The following is a 19,681-nucleotide window of genomic DNA, read 5'->3' on the forward strand; positions in this document are numbered from 1 at the left end:
TTTAATTTTACTTATTTGATATGTCATTTTGAATCTATAGTTATTACATCCTTATGGTTCATCTGACACTCAACAAAAGAAGGTAGAAAGGAAGGGAGAGAGGGGAGAAAAGAGGGAGAGAGGAAATTCATTCATTTGGGACTCAAAAAAATCCATCATATATGATAAGCCTCCTTTTTTATCTGTAATAAACAACTATTCTGTTTAATTCGTTTTTCTCCTGTAAGATAGGTCCATAAAGTACCAGAAATATTTCATATTCTACTTTCCTCCTTTTACACTTTTTTCTTTATAAACTCCCATTTTGACTTGGATTTGAAAGAACCTTTAGTCATTTCTTGAGGAAAGTCCCTGCCTTGGTCAAGAAGTACAAAGACAAGCACAATTCATTGTTTTGTAACTATAATATACACCATCTATAATTAGTTGATTTTCACAATATACACATGATTATGTTTTCAGTATTCTATATTTAATATTGCTTATTGATATAATTTCTCAAATTATTCCGCATATATTTTTCCTTTTAAGTTCTATACAATTCTCACATTTCTAGATTAATCTTGTCCAATTCAACAAATTAATTATATTTACTACTATCATTCCACAGTTAATCAACTTATTTACATAAGTGTAAGAAAAAGCATAAATCTACTTGACATCTTGATTTACCTCTATTAATTTTTCATATGTCTGAATATAATTTGAAAGATACTGAAATTCTTGAACATAGTACTCACTCATGAAGAACTGGCCTTGCTACTGTTTCTCCAAACAAATGGGCTTTATAAAATAGAGTATAGAGGAAAGGTAACAAGGTATAGCGAATATTCAAATAGTGCCTTGATGAATTAACCAAAAGAGAATTCGGTCCAAAAAATGCTGGATCCTGATGCTGTGGCATAAATAGAGGAATTGAAATAAGAAAGTTAAAACATGAATGAAAATTAAAATAGAAGCATTAAATGTATTTTTGAAAACCAAAATGTATACATTTTATCTTGTTTGTAAAAAGTTGAGATTACTCCTATTTCATTATCAAAGGATATGAATTTCTAACTTTTATGTTTTCATTTGGAGATATATATATATATATATATATATTAATTAAACTTTATTTTAATGTGGACATTTCCCTTTTAAATATACATACTTAGAGAAGATGGAAACTATTTTAACAAAGTATTCTTCTCTTCTATTATTTGTGGTAGATTGAATTATTGGTCCCAATTTTCATGCTTCCTTGTACCCTCAACTTTTGTTATGTGACTTTGCACCTACCTCTGGCAGTGGATTGTACTTCCCCACCACTTGGGTTTGTGCTCAGATATATGACATACTCTGGCCAATGAAGTCTTACTACATGTGACACCTTCAAGTAAGGGTTGGAAATGTGCTTGCCTGGGGACTTTCTGCCTTGTGCTTTGCCATTGCTATTAGAACAATAAGCCCAAATGGTCTGCTAGCCAAGGGATATAGGGAACAGAGCTGCCTGGCCAGCCTATAGGCTTGCAACTTGAAGGACAGCCTCCTTGCTGAGCCCAAGCTAGATTAGCTGACTCTCTCAGCCGAGGTGTAATGATGTGAGCAAACCTGCTTAGATTTCCTGCTATGCGTAACAAAATTAACTGAGGGAACCAGCTACTGCTTCCCTAGATTCATCATCATATTTACCGCAAAGCCACATTTCCCTTTGGCTTCTCCCAGGAAATCAATGAGCAAGGTGGAACTACTATTCAGGCCCATTCCAGGAGATACAGGGGTGTCCCAGTGGTCAACTTTACCTTGAGGACTCCCTACTGGACTGTAACTTCCTTAGAACTGGGCTATAGTATATAACTCTCCCTATCAAACCTTCTTTGCCTTCATCTTCATCTGGTTCAGACCTGAATTGTGATCTGAAGGCTCTCTCCACTTTCTCCTGCTTCCTCTCCTTTATCCACCACAAGTGCTTCACCAATAAATCTTTAACATGTCTAATTGTCTCTTGGCATCTGCTTTTTGGAGGACAGAAATAAACACAAATTATAATGTAATTCATATCAGGATCTCCCATGAATGCAAATTTCTTAAAGCATCACTTAGGTAGATTAGGAAGTGACGAATATCTAATTTATATCTTTTACTTCTGTACTATCATGCTTCCTTCCAGGCTGAGCTCTGAGTAGTTGTCCCTCTTCTCAAAGAGAATTAAGCCCCAGTGTGTGCACGGTGAATAATTTTTAACCAACACGTACTTAATTGACTTAATGCTTTCACCTAATTTCCTCATTCCCTTTGAGAAATATACCTATGAGAGCTCACTGCATGCTGAATGCTCAGTTCAGATGCATGTTTTAAAAGCATTAGTTTTATTTTTTCCCCACCTGTCATTACAGTTTTACCTATTACAGAAAGACTATGGCCTCAAACTGCTTTGCAAGTATCTTTAATTTCTTGTATATCTTTAATGAAAGAAAAACTGGAAATCCTTAATAGTATATTATATTTTTATGAAAGTTACCTGAATTTATATTGTTAGAATGTAAGAATCCAGACTCAAAAAGCTTTGTCCTTAAAATACTGTGATTTAACACATGTGTATATGCTTTAGGCTTAAATAAATATTTATGCTATGACTATGTCTCATGATTTCCTTATTTGATCATATTTATATTTACAAAATATTTATAGACCTTGAGAAGAGGACTTCCAACTTTTCTTTATGAATTATACTACAAACTTTCAGACCAGATCTTCTATAGATATAAATTTAAGTTTAAAATTATGTTTTATTTTGAAACATGGAGAACAAGAGGCATTTACCTCATATCCATCAGCATTATGGTTTCTGGAAAATGGATAAAAAGCCCCAAGTTGCATCCACCTTCTGCAAAGCTCTTCTGTGGTCTCAGCCACAAATCCACAGATATCTGCTCCAACCTAAATAACATACATATCTATTATTTACAGTGTAAAGATTCTCAGATTTGCCCAGAGCATCACATTTTATGCCTCAGCTGATTAATTTGCACTAACAATCTTTTTGTTTTACTGTCTTCATATACTCTTCTTTGGCCAAGTTTATTTTCCATTTTTGCCACATTACTTGCTACTAATTGAATGTAGAAAGCTAAAATTGTATTATTAAAATGTGTTGCTTCTATTTTTTATTATTTTTTTTGTGTGTGTGGTACGTGGGCCTCTCACTGTTGTGGCCTCTCCCGTTGCAGAGCACAGGCTCCGAATGCGCAGGCTCAGCGGCCATGGCTCATGGACCCAGCCGCTCCACGGCATGCGGGATCTTCCCGGACCGGGGCACTAATCCGTGTCCCCTGCATCGGCAGGTGGACTCTCAACCACTGCGCCACCAGGGAAGCCCAATGTGTTGCTTCTTAATCGAAAACTCACCACCTATGATTTGACTTTTCTTATTTATAATATATTACTGTAGGAGTAAAATAGTATAAAAAAATTTTTCCAGATGTATGTTCATATATAATTGCATTCCTCATCATTCAAGGACCCTCCGGGGGGGGGAGGGGAACTATTATCCTTGACTTACTATCAATATTTACTGTTTACAAGCATTTCTTTATTTTTCTAAATAGTATATATGTATCTATAAACAATATATCACATTGTTTTTCATTGCTTATTAACTTTGTATAGATGGCATGTTGTATGCATTACACTGTATTTCACTTTTTTCTCAGTGTTACTTTTGTGAGATTCAATTATGTTAATATGGCTGTAGTTCTGTATTGTATGGGATCCCATCACTATAAAATATGCTTCTATGAAGTGTCTATATAGATTTCTTTGTGAATATGTAAAATGTAGCCTTATTCTGTAATATATATATATGATTATTTTCCTGATTTATTGGAAATGTACATTGTTTAATCAAAACTGGTTGTTACCATTTATAAGCACAGTCACAGTACATAAAAGCTGCCATTGTTCCATTTTCTTGCCAATTTCTGATATTTTCAGACTTTTAATTTTTATCACCTATATATATTAAATGTATCTTACAAAAGACTTTACTTGCATTTCTCTGATTACTAGGAAAGTTGAGAATTTTTTTCATATTTTTATTGAATCCATATGGATTTCTTGCTCTATAGAATTGCTTGTATATATCCTTTGCTAATTTTTCTACTGTTTTTACCTTCTACAGATTTATAGTAGGTTCTTCAAATTAAATACTAATCATTTGTTGGTTATATGAATTGAAAATATAATTTTCCAGTAGTAGAAACATTTTATTTCTAACTTTTTAAAACAGACTTTTGATGAACAGAAGTTTTCATTTTGTTGTAACCAAATTAATGTATCTTTATTATTTGTGCCTTCTGTGTTCTGCTTATGAAATTCTTCTCTTAACCTAATGTCATAAAGTTACCCACTTATATTTTCTTCTAAGATGTTTAAAGTTTAATTTTCACACATCGATTGGGTATGAGGTGAGACAGAGAGCCATTTTACTTTATTTTTTAAATGGATAATCAATTGTCCATATGAATGGTTGATACTTTCCTCACTGATCTACAGTGATAGTGCTACCATTAAACAAATTTCCATTAATGTATGGGCCCACGTCCTATTTTGCAATATTAGTCTATTTGAATATTCACAGTTAAGTATCATTGTGTTATATTATTATTTTATCTGGTAAGGCAAATACATGTGCTCTTTTCTACTTCTTTAAATTGTATTGTCTTCCATATGAAGTTTAGAATAATCTTTTATATTCTTCAAATTCCCTGTATAGTTTAAATTGGAATATCACTGAATTTGGATAATAGTTTGGGAAGAATGCATATTTCTAGTATATTGAGACTTCTTTTCCATGAAAATGGTATATCTTTAATTTACTAAGTTATTAAAATTTCTCTTAAAATGTCCTACACTTAGTTTGAATATTTACTCCTGGTTATTGTTTATTAATTAGTTGCTATACTGTATAACACCTTACCTTGAAATACATCTTAACATTGCTTACTTTTTTCTTCTTTTTTTGCACAAAACTTGCCATGTATTGGTCTATTTTATTCAAACTTTCAGAGTCACCTTTGTACTTGTTAACTTTTCTCTAGAGACATTGCTTTCATTGCATCCATTTCTTCTCTTATTTTCATTACCTACATCTTTAGGTTTATTCTGTTTTTCTTTTTCCATTTTCTTAATTCATGCTCTTCATTAATTAATATTCAACTCTTCTTTGTTTATAATCTAAACATTTAAGGTCAAAATTTTTCTTCTAAATACCAGTTTAGCTGATATCCCACAGTTCTGATATGAAGTACAATTGTTAGCTTTCAGTTTTAAGGTTTTCCTCTCATTTCCATTCAGTTTATTTTGGTGAATCATTTGATAATGTGTTTTTTTACTTTCCAAATTCAAGATGCTATGTATGTGTGTGTGTGTGTGTGTGTGTGTGTGTGTGTTAGCTTTTTTTTGTTGGTTTGCTTTTGGTTCTCATTTGGTTCAATGAATATGAAATAATAAATGAACAACTATAATTTTCTAAATGTTTTACATTTATTTTGTTATGTAATGACACTCTTTAGTGTTGAATATCAACATTACATAGTTCTTGTTTTTGCTTGATATAGAGACTTACCAAATTTCTTATGTTTAGAATTGCATATGTAAGTTTTCTCTGCTTTAAAAAGTTGAAAACTTTCTGCCATTATTTTTTATCTTTTAAATAGAGGAAAGAGCTTTATTTTTTTAACCTAAACTGACAGTCTAGTATTTTAAATATATCTAGACTTTTGATATTTACTTTTATTACAATCCCAAATTTGGATTTTTCCCTACCATTTTCTCTGGTGCTTTAAATTTATTATATAACCTTTTCTATACTTTGTTTATACTGACATTCGTTTCATGAATTAGTTTGATTTGATTGAATTTTCTTCATCCTGTTTTTCTATTCTAATGGCTTGAGTGTTATAGACATCATCCACAATCTTTTTTTCCTCATAAATTCCCTAGGAATAAAGACTTAAATTTTCTGTCACATACCTTTAATCATTTTACTGAAAATCATTGATGATAATACTACAAAATTAATTGTAATTACAGTATTTATAAATAACATGGTATAACACCACTTACCAAAGGTATTCCAAACAAACCAAACTCCAGCATTCCTGTAATAGACCATTCCATTTGTTCCCAAGAAGCAGTATTGTCTCCTAACCAATGTGCAGCATAGCTTCCAGATCCAGCAAAAGTTGACCGGGAGAGAATAAAGCTTCTTTTATTAGGAAAAACTTTTTGTACAGCTCTAAAACAAAATCAAATTAATAAATAACATTTACTTTAAAATAATATTGATTTTATAAATCTAAAATCTTAATTTCAATGCATGTATTACAGCTCCTAGAGCCAAGCCATAATATTTGCAACTATTTTATCAATATTTTATATTAATTTTGTATTTAGCTATAAATATTTACTTAGTTAAATGCATTCTGATCAAACACAGAGAAAAGAAATCTAGAAAAGATTTAAACTTTGAATAATATTCTTTACCAAATTAAACGTGTTTTTTGTATCCACTCAATATTTGTTTTTGAAATGTATGATTTAAACCCATTGAAATCTCTTTACACTACAAAATATTTTTACAATACAAAATATAGTAATCTGAACTTGAACACAATACACATTTTTGTGGTTCAATGATGTGAATTATACCTTAATATCTGCATTTTCAAATATTATCAAGCAATGTTGAAATAAAACTAATATATTTGACAGGCATTTTATTTTGTTCTTAGAAGTTCATCATCCACCAATATTGGCATTATTCATCTCACCACTATTGGTACCTGAATGTTGTTGACAAACTTTTTCCATAATTGGAAAATAATCAGAAAAAAGATACAAAAGTTTAATTCAGTATCTAAAGTTATCAACTACCATAGTAAAAGTATAATAGTATTCTCAAGTGCTTTATCTATAATATTACTTATATATGAACGATAGTGTTCTTTTTTCTTTCTAGAATTTATTTACTTATACTCCATGACATATAATGCTCTGTTAAGTAAACAAACACTATGAAGATACTGTATAAAATTCTGATATCATGGTATGATCTGGGACCAAATATGGTTTTGAATTAAAACTTGAATACAGTTAATTATGAGAAAATTTTAAATTTATAGACACAGAATCTGTTTTTTATTAACTATAGCATTATAGGTCCTTATACTATGCTTGGAAAAGAATAGGCAATCAATATATGATTGTCCCCTTCCTTTGTTTTGTATCATGCTCCTTTTTTATATACAAGCAACACATTCCATTAGAGAATTAATTTGTGAGATAATACATAGAAACCTATATATTAATCGAAACTCGTCATTTTTTATTTATTTATTTTTAACATTTTTATTGGAGTATAATTGCTTTACAATGGTGTGTTAGTTTCTGCTGTATAACAAAGTGAATCAACTATATGTATACATATATCACCATATCACCTCCCTCTTGCCTCTCACTCATACCCCCCCATCCCACACCTCCAGCTGGTCACAAAGCACCAAGCTGATCTCCCTGTGCTGTGCATCTGCTTCCCACTAGCAATCTATTTTACATTTCGTAGTGTATATATGTCAATGCCACTCTTTCACTTCATCCCAGCTTACCCTTCCCCCTCCCTGTGTCCTCAAGTCCATTCTCTACATCTGTGTCTTTATTCCTGTCCTGCCCTTAGGTTCTTCAGAACGATTTTTTCTTCTTAGATTCCATATATATTTGTTAGAATACGGTATTTGTTTTCCTCTTTCTGACTTACTTCACTCTGTATGACAGACTCTAGGTCTACCTACTTCACTACAAATAACTCAAGTTCATTTCTTTTTAAGGCTGAGTAATATTCCATTGTATATATGTGCCACATCTTCTTTATCCATTCATCTGTCGATGGACACACAGGTTGCTTCCATGACCTGGCTATTGTAAATAGAGCTGCAATGAACATTGTGGTACATGACTCTTTTTGAATTCTCATTTTCTCAGGATATATGCAGAGTAGAGGGATTCCTGGGTCATATGGTAATTCTATTTCTAGTTTTTTAGGGAACCTCCATACTGTTCTCCATAGTGGCTGTATCAATTTACATTCCCACCAACAGTGCAAGAGGGTTCCCTTTTCTCCACACCCTCTCCAGCATTTATTGTTTGTAGATTTTTTGATGATGGATATTCTGACTGGTGTGAGGTGATACCTCATTGTAGTTTTGATTTGCATTTCTCTAATGATTAGTGATGTTGAGCATCCTTTATGTGTTTGTTGGCAATCTGTGTATCTTTTTCGGGAGAGATGTCTATTTAGGTCTTCTGCCCATTTTTGGATTGGGTGGTTTGTTTTCTTAATATTGAGCTTCACGAGCTACTTGTAAATTTTGGAGATTAATCCTTTGTCAGTTGTTTCATTTGCAAATATTTTCTCCCATTCTGAGGGTTGTCTTTTGGTCTTCTTTATGGTTTCCTTTGCTGTGCAAAAGTTTTAAGTTTCATTAGGTCCCACTTGTTTATATTTCCATTTCTCCAGGAGGTGGGTCAAAAAGGATCTCACTATGATTTACGTCACAGAGTCTTCTGCCTATGTTTTCCTCTAAGAGTTTTATAGTGTCTGACCTTACATTTAAGTCTTTAATCTATTTTGAGTTTATTTTTGTATATGGTGTTAGGAAGTATTCTAATTTCATTCTTTTACCTGTAGGTCTCCAGTTTTCCCAGTACCACTTATTGAAGAGGCCGTCTTTTCTCCAACATATATTCTTGCCTCCTTTATAAAAAATAAGGTAACCATATGTGTGTGGGTTTACCTCTGGGCTTTCCATCCTGTTCCATTGACCTATATTTCTGTTTTTGTGCCAGTACCATACTCTCTCCTTTTTTTTTTTTTTTTTTAATTTATTTATTTATTTTTGGCTGTGTTGGGTCTTCGTTTCTGTGCGAGGGCTTTCTCTAGTTGTGTCAAGCGGGGGCCACTCTTCATCGCGGTGCGCGGGCCTCTCACTGTCGTGGCCTCTCTTGTTGCGGAGCACAGGCTCCAGACGCGCAGGCTCAGTAGTTGTGGCTCACGGGCCCAGTTGCTCCGTGGCATGTGGGATCCCCCCAGACCAGGGCTCGAACCCGTATCCCCTGCATTGGCAGGCAAATTCTCAACCACTGCACCATCAGGGAAGCCCCATACTCTCTTGATTACTGTACCTTTGTAATATAGTCTGAAGTCTGGGAGCCTGATTCCTCCAGCTCCCTTTTTCTTTCTCAAGATTTCTTTGGCTCTTCAGGGTCTTTTGTTTTTCCATACAAATTGTGAAATTTTTTGTTGTAGTTCTGTGAAAAATGCCATTAGTAGTTTGATAAGAATTGTAGTGAATCCATAGATTGCCTTGGGTAGTATAGTCATTTTCACAATGTTGATTCTTCCAACCCAAGAACATGGTATGTCTCTCCATTTGTTTGTATAATCTTTAGTATCTTTCATCAGTGTCCTATAGTTTTCTCCATACAGGTCTTTTGTCTCCATAGGTAGGTTTATTCCTAGATATTTAATTCTTTTTTTTGCAGTGGTAAATGGGAGTGTTTCCTTAATTTTTCTTTAAGATTTTTCATCATTAATATATAGGAATGCAAGAGATTTCTGTCCATTAATTTTGTATCCTGATACTTTACTGAATTCATTGATTAGCTGTATTAGTTTTCTGGTAGCATCCTTAGCATTCTCTATGTATAATATCATGTCTTCTGCAAACAGTGACAGCTTTACTTCTTTCCTGATTTGGATTCCTTTTATATATTTTTCTTCTCTGTTTGCTGTAGGTAAAACTGCCAAAACTGTGTTGAATAATAGTGGTGAGAGTGGAAAACCTTGTCTTGTTCCTGATCTTAGAGGAAATGGTTTCAATTTTTCACCACTGAGAATGATGTTGGCTGTGGGTTTGTCATATATGGCCTTTATTATGTTGAGGTAGGTTCCCTCTATGCCTACTTTATGGAGGGTTTTTATCATAAGTGGGGTTTGAATTTTGTCAAAAGTTTTTCTGCATCTATTGAGATGACCATATGGTTTTTCTCCTTCAATTTATCACATTGATTAATTTGCGTATATTGAAGAATCCTTGCTTTCCTGGAATAAACCCCACTTGATCATGGTGTATGATCCTTTAATGTGTTCTTGGATTCTGTTTGCAAGTATTTTTTGAGGATTTTTGCATCTATGTTCATCAGTGATATTGGTCTGTAGTTTTCTTTCTCCATGACATCTTTGTCTACTTTTGGTTTCAGGGTGATGGTGGCTTAATAGAATGAGTTTGGGACTGTTCCTCCCTCTGCTATATTTTGGAAGAGTTTGTGAAGGATAGGTGTTAGCTCTTCTCTATAGTTTTCATGGAATTCACCTGTGAAGCCATCTTGTTCTGGGCTTTTGTTTGTTGGAAGATTTTTAATCACAGTCTCAATTTCAGTGCTTGTGATTGGTCTTTTTATATTTTTTATTTCTTCCTGGTTCAGTCTTCAAAGTTGTGCTTTTCTAAGAATTTGTCCATTTCTTCCAGGTTGTCCAGTTTACTGGCATATAGTTTCTTGTAGTAATCTCTCATGATCCTTCATATTTCTGCAGTGTCAGTGTTACTTCTCCTTTTTCATTTCTAATTCTATTGATTTGAGTTTTTTCCTTTTCTTGATGACTGGCTAATGGTTTATCAATTTTGTTTATCTTCTCAAAGAACCACCTTTTACTTCTATTGATCTTTGTTATCTTTCCTTATTTCTTTTTCATTTATTTCTGATCTAATCTTTATGATTTCTTTCCTTCTTCCAACTTTGCAGGTTTTTTTGTTGTTGTTCTTGTTCTTCTTTCCCTTATTGCTTTAGGTGTAAGGTTAGGTTGTTTATTTGAGATATTTCTTCTTTTTTGAGGTAGATTTCTCTTGCTATAAACTTCCCTGTTAGAACTGCTTTTGCTATATCCCACAGGTTTTGGGTCATCGTGTTTTCATTGTCATGTGTTTCTCAGTATTGTTTGATTTCATCTTTGATTTCTTCAGTGATCTTTTGGATATTTAGTAGCATATTGTTTCACTTCCATGTTTTTTTGTTTTGTTTGTTTTTTTACAGTTTTTGTCATCTAATTGATATCTAATCTTGTAGCACTGTGGTCAGAAAAGATACTTAATATGATTTCAATTTTCTTAAATTGACCAAGGCTTGATCTGTGATCCAGGATATGATCTATCCTGGAAAATGTTTCATGAGCACTTGAGAAGAAAGTGTATTCTGTTGTTTTTTGGATGGAATGTCCTATAAATATCAATTAAGTCCATGTTGTTTAATGTATCATTTAAAGCTTGTGTTTCCTTATTTATTTTCATTTTGGATGATCTGTCCATTGATGAAAATGGAGTTTTAAAATCCCCAATTATAATTGTTTTACTGTCGATTTCCCTTTTTATGGCTGTTAGTATTTGTCTTATGTATTAAGGTACTCCTATGTTGGGGGCATAAATATTTACAATTGTTATATCTTCTACTTGGATTAATCCCTTGACTATTATGTTGTGACCTTCTCTGCCCCTTGTAATAGTCTTTATTTTTTATTTATTTATTTATTTTCCTTGCGGTATGCGGGCCTCTCACTGTTGTGGCCTCTCCCATTGCGGAGCACAGGCTCCGGACACGCAGGCTCACCGGCCATGGCTCATGGGCCCAGCCGCTCCGTGGCATGTGGGATCTTCCCAGACCGGGGCACGAACCCGTGTCCCCTGCATCGGCAGGCGGACTCGCAACCACTGTGCCACCAGGGAAGCCCCTAGTCTTTATTTTTATACCTATTTTGTCTGATATGAGAATTGCTACTCCAGATTTCTTTTGATTTCCTTTTGCATGGTATATCTTTTTCCATCCCCTCACTTTCAGTCTTTATGTGTCTGAACAGTGTCTCTTGTAGAAAGCATATATACAGGTCTTGTTTTTTGTATCCATTCAGCTGATCTATGTCTTTTGGGTGGAACATTTAATCCACTTACTTTTAAGGTAGTTATTTATAGATATGTTGCTATTACCATTTTCTCAATTGTTTTGGTTTTGTTATTGTAAGTATTTACCTTCTCTGTGTTTCCTGCCTAGAGAAGTGCCTTTAGCATTTTTTGTAAAGCTGGTTTAGTGGTACTTAATTCTCTTAAGTTTTGCTTCCCTGTAAAGGTTTTAATTTCTCCGTCAAATCTGAATGAGATCCTTGCTGGGTAGAGTAATCTTGGTTGTAGGTTTTTCCTTTTCATCACTTTAAATATGTCCTGCCACTCACTTCTGGCTTTCATAGTTTCTGTTGAAAGATCAGCTGTTAACCTTATGGGGATTCCTTTGTATGTTATTTGTTGTTTTTCCCTTGCTGCTTTTAGCATTTTTTCTTTTCTATTTAATTTTTGATAGTTTGATTATTATGTGTCTTGACATATCTCTCCTTGGATATATACTGTATGGGTCTCTCTGTGCTTCCTGCACTTAATTGACTATTTCCTTTCCCATATTAGGGAAGTTTTCAACTATAATCTCTTCATATATTATCTCAGTCCCTTTCTTTTTATCTTCTTCTTCTGAGACCCCTATAATTCGAATGTTGGTGTGTTTAATGTTGTCCCAGAGGTCTCTGAGACTGTCTTCAATTATTTTCATTCTTTTTTCTTTATACTGTTCTGAGGTAGTTATTTCTACTATTTTATCTTCCAGGTCACTTATCCGTTCTTCTTCCTCAGTTATTCTGCTCTTCATTCCTTCCAGAGAATTTTTAATTTCATTTATTGTGTTGTTCATCATTGTTTGTTTGCTCTTCTGTTCTTCTAGGTCCTTGTTAAACTTTTTTTCTTTTTTCTCCATTCTATTTCCAGGATTTTGGATCACCTTTACTATCATTATTCTGAATTCTTTTTCAGGTAGACTGCTATTTCCTCTTCATTTGTTTGCTCTGGTGGGTTTTTGCCTTGCTCCTTCATCTGCAGTGTGTTTCTCTGTCTTCTCAATTTGCTTAACTTACTATGGTTGCAGTCTCCTTTTAGCAGGCTGCAGGTTCGTAGTTCCCAATTTTTTTGGTATCTGCTTCCAGTGGCTAAGTTTGGTTCATTGGGTTGTGTATGCTTCCTGCTGGAGGGCACTAGTGCCTGTGTTCTGCTGGGTTAGGCTGGTACTTGTCTTTCTGGTGAGCAGGACCACGTCCAGTTGTGTGTTTTGGGGTGTCTGTGACCTTATTAAGATTTTAGGCAGCCTCTCTGCTAATGGCTGGGGTTGTGTTCCTGTCTTGCTAGTTGTTTGGCATGGGTTGTCCAGCACTGAAACTTGCTGGCCATTGGGTGGAGCTTGGTCTTCATTTTGAGATGGAGATCTCTGTGAGAGCTCTCACCATTTGATATTATGTGGGGCTGGGTGGTCTCTGGTGGTCATGTGTCCTGAGCTCAGCTCTCTCACCTCAGAGGCTCAAGCCTGACACCAGGCTGGAGCACCAAAACCCTGGTCTTCAACTTGCTAAGCCATCCTAGAGATTTTGGACTTGCCAGCCTCCATAACTGTGTGAGCCAAGTTCACACACTGGACTAGCAGGCACTTTGATCTTGGATTTCCCGGTCTCAAGAACTTTTTCTTTTCCTTTGTGCTTAAGCCTAGTTTCACTTGTTCACAGGGGGCTCAATGCTGAGGCCTCACACCTGGCTCTTCAGACCAGAGTTCTTCCTATGAAACAACTGTGTTGACACCTCAGCTTAGGGTCCCATGTGCAGAAGCCTGAAACTCTTGTTTTTTAAAAATAAACACTTGTTTTAGAAGCATCATTCTCTCAGGCCAATTGTGAATTTCATGTTTAGAGCACATATTCAGAGATATCAAACTGAATCAAAATTTGGAAGGAAAATTTCAATTTATGAATTAAAAAAGAATCAGTTTTATTCATATATCATGTAGTTCTTGATAACTAAGTTTCAAATTTGTGAATATTAGTAAAAGAGGTGATGCTTTTAATGTCCTAATTTTTCACCATGAAAATATTATCTTTCGTTCCTTTCCTACTCTTGTTATTATACACTATATGTAAATTACCAAATATGTTTCTAGACAATAAATATTAAAGGGCTTTCTGAGTGAAATTGCACTTACTTCTCTGTGGCTATAGCCATACTGTATCCATAGAGGCTATGAACATCATACTGTTTCCCCCAGTGTTGCACAGCATCCATGCAAATTGTTTTGGAATACAGGATTTTGTCAAGAATATCTTAGAAAAAAATATAAGAAATAATTTCTTAAGGAATATTTGCCATTTTAAACTTTATAATCCTTATGTGATGTGCTATGTAATACCATATTTAGTTAAAAAGTAATGAAAGCAATTTATGCTAAGTTCCAGTTGGGTCTTCACCCTTTACTCTTACTGATTAACAATTACATTTGTACTTACAATTATGAATACCCTGTTTCCTAACTTCAGTAATAAATAAATCCATGGAGAAAGTAGACTTTAACATGCATATAGAAATATATATATATATAATAAATCATATAATTACAGACCCATTTGAAAGCTTTATAATTTATTTAAATATAACCTAATTCCACACATGTAGACCTGTTACACAATAACAAATCATTTAAATCTCTGTTTTTCAGTTTTTATTGGGCTTTAATTTGTAGGCTTATATTGTACTGTGATAATTATTGTCATCTTTCTTCAGATGTCCTTATAATAATCTACTTCCCTCAGAGCACTTCTGTTTCTTTGGTGAAATTTTTTTTACCGATTTTAATGATGAAAACATGCTTTTTGGAATAAGTGAGATGTAACTATTCACATCAGGTACATCTAATAACTGCAGAAACTTAAAGCAAAGTGCTCAAGGAAAAACTTTGATCACCTAAATTATGATTTCAAACAAATTTTGTTTCTTTTCATTAATCATTTAATCATGGGCAGTTCATCAGAGGTAAAGACAAATCAATAATCTACACCAAAATTTAAAAACACGCTCCTTCTCTTAGACATAAATGTTTTGGCCAGAAATAAAACAAAAAAGTAAACAAAATACCACAGTTATTTCAGGGTCTCAAAATTATATCAAAGTTTGTGATTTAGAAATATATGCTACAATTTAGCAGTAAATAAAGATAATTGCTCTCAGTGAATGGTAAGGAGATAGTTAAATGAAATTTACCAGGAGTAAAAGCTGGGTAATTCAGTTTGTTGTCACTGCATCCTTTCTTTGAACCATGAATAAAGCTGGAAACTTCATTCATGTCCTGAATGGATATAAGATAAAGAACAGACGATTTTAAGTAATTCTAAATCATATAAGCAGAAACTCTCTACCTGTTTGTAAATATTTTATCTTAGAAGACATATATAAGCTACCAACCTACAAACAAACTTGCTTAACTGTTCTCACTACTTGATTCCAAAATACTTCCAGCATGAACAAGTCATTATAGTGAGAAAAATAATATTATTTGTTTTTTCATAAATGTATATACCAGATAACAAAGGGTATCTTAGGTGAGATTAAAGGATTTTATACAACCAAAATGTATGTGATTTACCTAGTTTTAATTATACATATAAAGCATTAATTATATCACATTACATTAAAAGTATTAAATAACTGTCTTTTCTAAATAGCTGTAACAGCCTTCTCACTGTGAGCCTATCATTGTACATATTTCCAGCACATTCATTTATTCAACATAGTTTATTAATTTCAGCTGGCATTTATCTAGTTTCTATGATGTGCCTTGCTAGCAGCTAGGCACAACATTTTTTGCCTAGCACACAATTCCTACACTTTCATGAGAGAATGAAAATGAAAAAAGTCAAAGAGCATTTTAGTATTCTAATGAAAATGGTTATGAGCTTATTGAATCCTTGGAAGAGTCTCAGGTAATCCTAGCACTCCTGGGCCACATTATGAGAACAAGTGACCTAAACATCTCTTGGAGTCAGAGTTGTGGGGTATTGCATTTATGGATTTTCTTGCCTTGTAAACTGAGGCCCCCGTATTGTCTTGCTGTTTACTAGTTCTAATCCATAACCAGTTAAGAAAAATCTTTGGACTAAAAAAGATTATTCATATAAAATCATATATTACACTACACATGCTCAAGAAATGTGTATGTCTTTCTCCATCTCTGTTAATGGCACCAAAGAATTTTTGAGCCTTATTTCCCACATCTCTATAATACATTCTCTCTGCTCTGACAAAGGCATCACACTCATTCAAGTCCCTCGTTAATTTTGTTTTCCTCAGAAGTATATTCTCTTTATCACTCTTCCCTTCTCCCATCAAAATGATGCCCAGATGGAATTAATGTGAGAAATGAAGCCTGCTCAAGGGAGAAAAGAATAAATTTCTCATTGTGAAACAGATTTTTGTTTTCTTAATAGCCACAAAGGACAATTACATAGTTATTCTAAAGTACATATTGGGGTTATTTTACTAAAATGACCTGATATATTCAATTTTGTTGTCTTATGTTCAGTAAAATTAATACGAAGAGATACTATAGTTGTACAGCCAATAATTTTAGATGAACCTAAGTATTTTTTCTTCATGAATGTACCAACTGAATTAAATTCAAAAACAGCTTCAACTACTGAAACTCATAAATGGAACTGAGTTGCATTATTTTAAGTTTTTTTTTGTTTTTTTTTTCTTTTTTTGTGGTACGCGGGCCTCTCACTGCTGCGGCCTCTCCCGTTGCGGAGCACAGGCTCCGGACGCGCAGGCCCAGCGGCCATGGCCCACGGGCCCCGCCGCGCCGCGGCATGTGGGATCCTCCCGGACCGGGGCACGAACCCGTGTCCCCTGCATCGGCAGGCGGACTCCCAACCATTGCGCCACCAGGGAAGCCCCTATTTTAAGTTTTAAGAGTCTTTTTCGAAACCATTTTATTACCTCTTTTATATAATATTCACCAAGGAAGTGCAAGGGCAAAACATTTAACTCTAAAATTAATGTTATTTTATTTGAACTAAGTATTTGCAAACTTGAAATAAAATTCACAAGCTCTTATAGCACTCATTCAAAATAGACTTTATTTTATGTAATTTAAGAATAAATAAAAGAATTTAATAAATGTAATATAATAAAATAACAAAAAATTTAATCACTTTTACATGATTTTAACCATATTTGAAATAAATAAAGCATTTAATATTTGATTATCTTTTATTAAAATGTCTATTTGACAAGATTATATTATTAATAGGTTAAACTTACTAGTCATAATTTAACAGAATTTATTTGTACCTCTTTTAATGTATTTTTGCTTCTTTCAAAACTCTGAAAATATTTTTCTCTAACCTATTCAAGGATTTAAGTGATGTTATGTTTATTTAATGTCATGTGAAAGTGAATTTGATTAGTATTGTCAATATTACAGCCAGTAGATTCAAGCATTGTAAGTCATGAGACAAAGGACTCAGTGGATTGATAGTAATAAGTACTCCTACAGTATCATTAAAATCATCTCAAGTCTAGTAATGACCATTTCTAGGAATTGTCAATACCATTTTTAGGGATATTTCTTTAAAATCTATTGAAAACTGTATAAAAATCTGGTGGCATTTCATAGCTTCACTTTTAAACTAAATCTAAATAAAAATAACACTATTTTCAAAGAAATTTTTAAATAACTGATTTTTTTCTAAGAATCCTATAAAATGTATAGATAATATATCCAATTAAGCCCCCAGTTATTTGGATATATGAATGTGTTTGGATATATCTTCTCAATGAATTTTAAGTTTCCCAAAACTATATGTTAAATTATTCGACTTCTTTATGGAAGAATTCTGCTTGTTAGATTTTAAAGAATAAGATCATAGTAACAACATGATCACAAAAATATGCTTATTTTTTCAGAAAGATGAAAATATTCTTTGAATTTTAAAAATACTAATGTTTTTATTTTGAAATTACAGCATTAGTCTTAATTATACCAAATACAGTAGGCTCTTATTTTTCAAATATTAGGAGATTATCTTAAGAATGATACAAAAAAAGAGAATTCAACCATAATGTGTTTATAAGCAAAAATCTATTTTTCAATTACAATTAAGCTCATATCATTTCTCAAAATTATTGTAATACTTAAAATTTAAAAGCATTAGCATTGAATCTAAATTAAAAATCTAGAAAATTATAAAACTAAAAATTTGACATGAAAATAAAATTTCATCAGTTAAATAACGCTGCTTTACTATATATTCATTCTGTCAGAGAAAATAATCTGAAAAAAGAAAAAGAATTTGAGAAACAACCTAGCAGGTAGGGTTTGGCAATTATTCAGGTAAGAGCTAGAAGCAGAATATTCACTGCTTATATATAGCATATATTAATTCAGTGATATTTAGTGAGCTTTGAAATCATACTGGTTATCATAAGCATTAGTCAAAATGCTTCTGTATTAGTATCATAACTACTCTGTTTTTCTCAGATGCTCCTCTTCTTCCCATCCCTCCCTCTCTTTGGAGATGAATCGTGTATTTCAGTCTTCAATGGATGTAGGAAATGAAGTATATTCTCTCTATATAGCACAATCAGATTCTTTTTCACTATCCCTAAATGTCATTTATACTTGTAACTCTGATCCAATGGATTCCTATACAAGAAAAAGTAAGAAATGAAAGAAAAATAAAGGAAAGAAGGAAAAAACGTACTTTTAATTTAAATTAAATAATATAATTGAAATTGGAGCTAGACTTAAAAATGCAAGAGCAGATTGCAAATTTTTTTTTGTTATTTCTACCAGCAGCTAGGTATCATCACTGCAATCTCACTGATTTTGTGTCAAATAACAAAGCCTCTCCATCTTCATTCTATTACCTTCATAGGAATTCTGACTGTTATGCTAACCTTCTACTCAACTCCACGTTTTCATGATGATGCAAAATAAACACTTGTAATTGATTGAATAAATAAATAAATAATTTAAATAATGACTGAATTAATAATGAGAACTTTAGGAAAGTAGAGATACTGTGATCTAAACAATCAAAAAATTTAACTATTCCCAGATATCCATTATTTCTCCTTCCAAAATTCCGTACAGTTGTAATACCTTTGAAAAACATCCCTCATGTTCTCTCTGTGCTCAAGATTACATATTTTTTTCTGAAATATAGAATTCTGGGATCACCAAGTAGTTTCATTCCCCAAATATTGTTACAGTTTCCTTAACAAAAGACACTAAATCATTGACTATCATCAGTATTATTCTACATTATAAACTTTTTTTTTTTTTTTGCGGTACGGACGCGCAGGCTCAGCGGCCATGGCTCAAGGGCCTAGCCGCTCCCGTGTCCCTTGCATCAGCAGGCGGACTCTCAACCACTGTGCCACCAGGGAAGCCCTAAGTTATAAACCTACCAGGAGGCATCAATAGCTACAGATATAAAACTTCATCCAAAGAAACTTTTAAAAATTAGTGTTTTGGGCTTCCCTGGTGGCGCAGTGGTTGAGAGTCCGCCTGCCTATGCAAGGGACACGGGTTCGTGTCCCTGTCTGGGAAGATCCCACATGTCGCGGAGCGGCTGGGCCCAGGAGCCGTGGCCGCTGAGTCTGTGCGTCTGGAGCCTGTGCTCCAGAACGGGAGAGGCCACAACAGTGAGAGGCCCGTGTACTGCAAAAAAAAAAAA

General features: G+C 33.5%; 1 protein-coding gene across 1 annotated transcript in view; it reads right to left on the reverse strand.

Annotated features, from left to right (window-relative positions):
• SI (sucrase-isomaltase) overlaps positions 1-19,681 on the reverse strand; it is a 101,893-nt gene that overhangs the window by 55,775 nt on the left and 26,437 nt on the right. Inside the window, exons 12-16 of the mRNA XM_007446438.1 lie at positions 15,204-15,288; positions 14,152-14,269; positions 6,109-6,280; positions 2,806-2,922; positions 741-895 (exon numbers count right to left, since the gene is read on the reverse strand). Of these exons, the coding sequence (XP_007446500.1) occupies positions 741-895; positions 2,806-2,922; positions 6,109-6,280; positions 14,152-14,269; positions 15,204-15,288 (647 nt within the window). The remainder of the gene's footprint in view (positions 1-740; positions 896-2,805; positions 2,923-6,108; positions 6,281-14,151; positions 14,270-15,203; positions 15,289-19,681) is intronic.

This window comes from Lipotes vexillifer, unplaced genomic scaffold (assembly GCF_000442215.2).
Source record: "Lipotes vexillifer unplaced genomic scaffold, Lipotes_vexillifer_v1.1 scaffold763, whole genome shotgun sequence".
Lineage (NCBI taxonomy): Eukaryota > Metazoa > Chordata > Mammalia > Artiodactyla > Lipotidae > Lipotes > Lipotes vexillifer.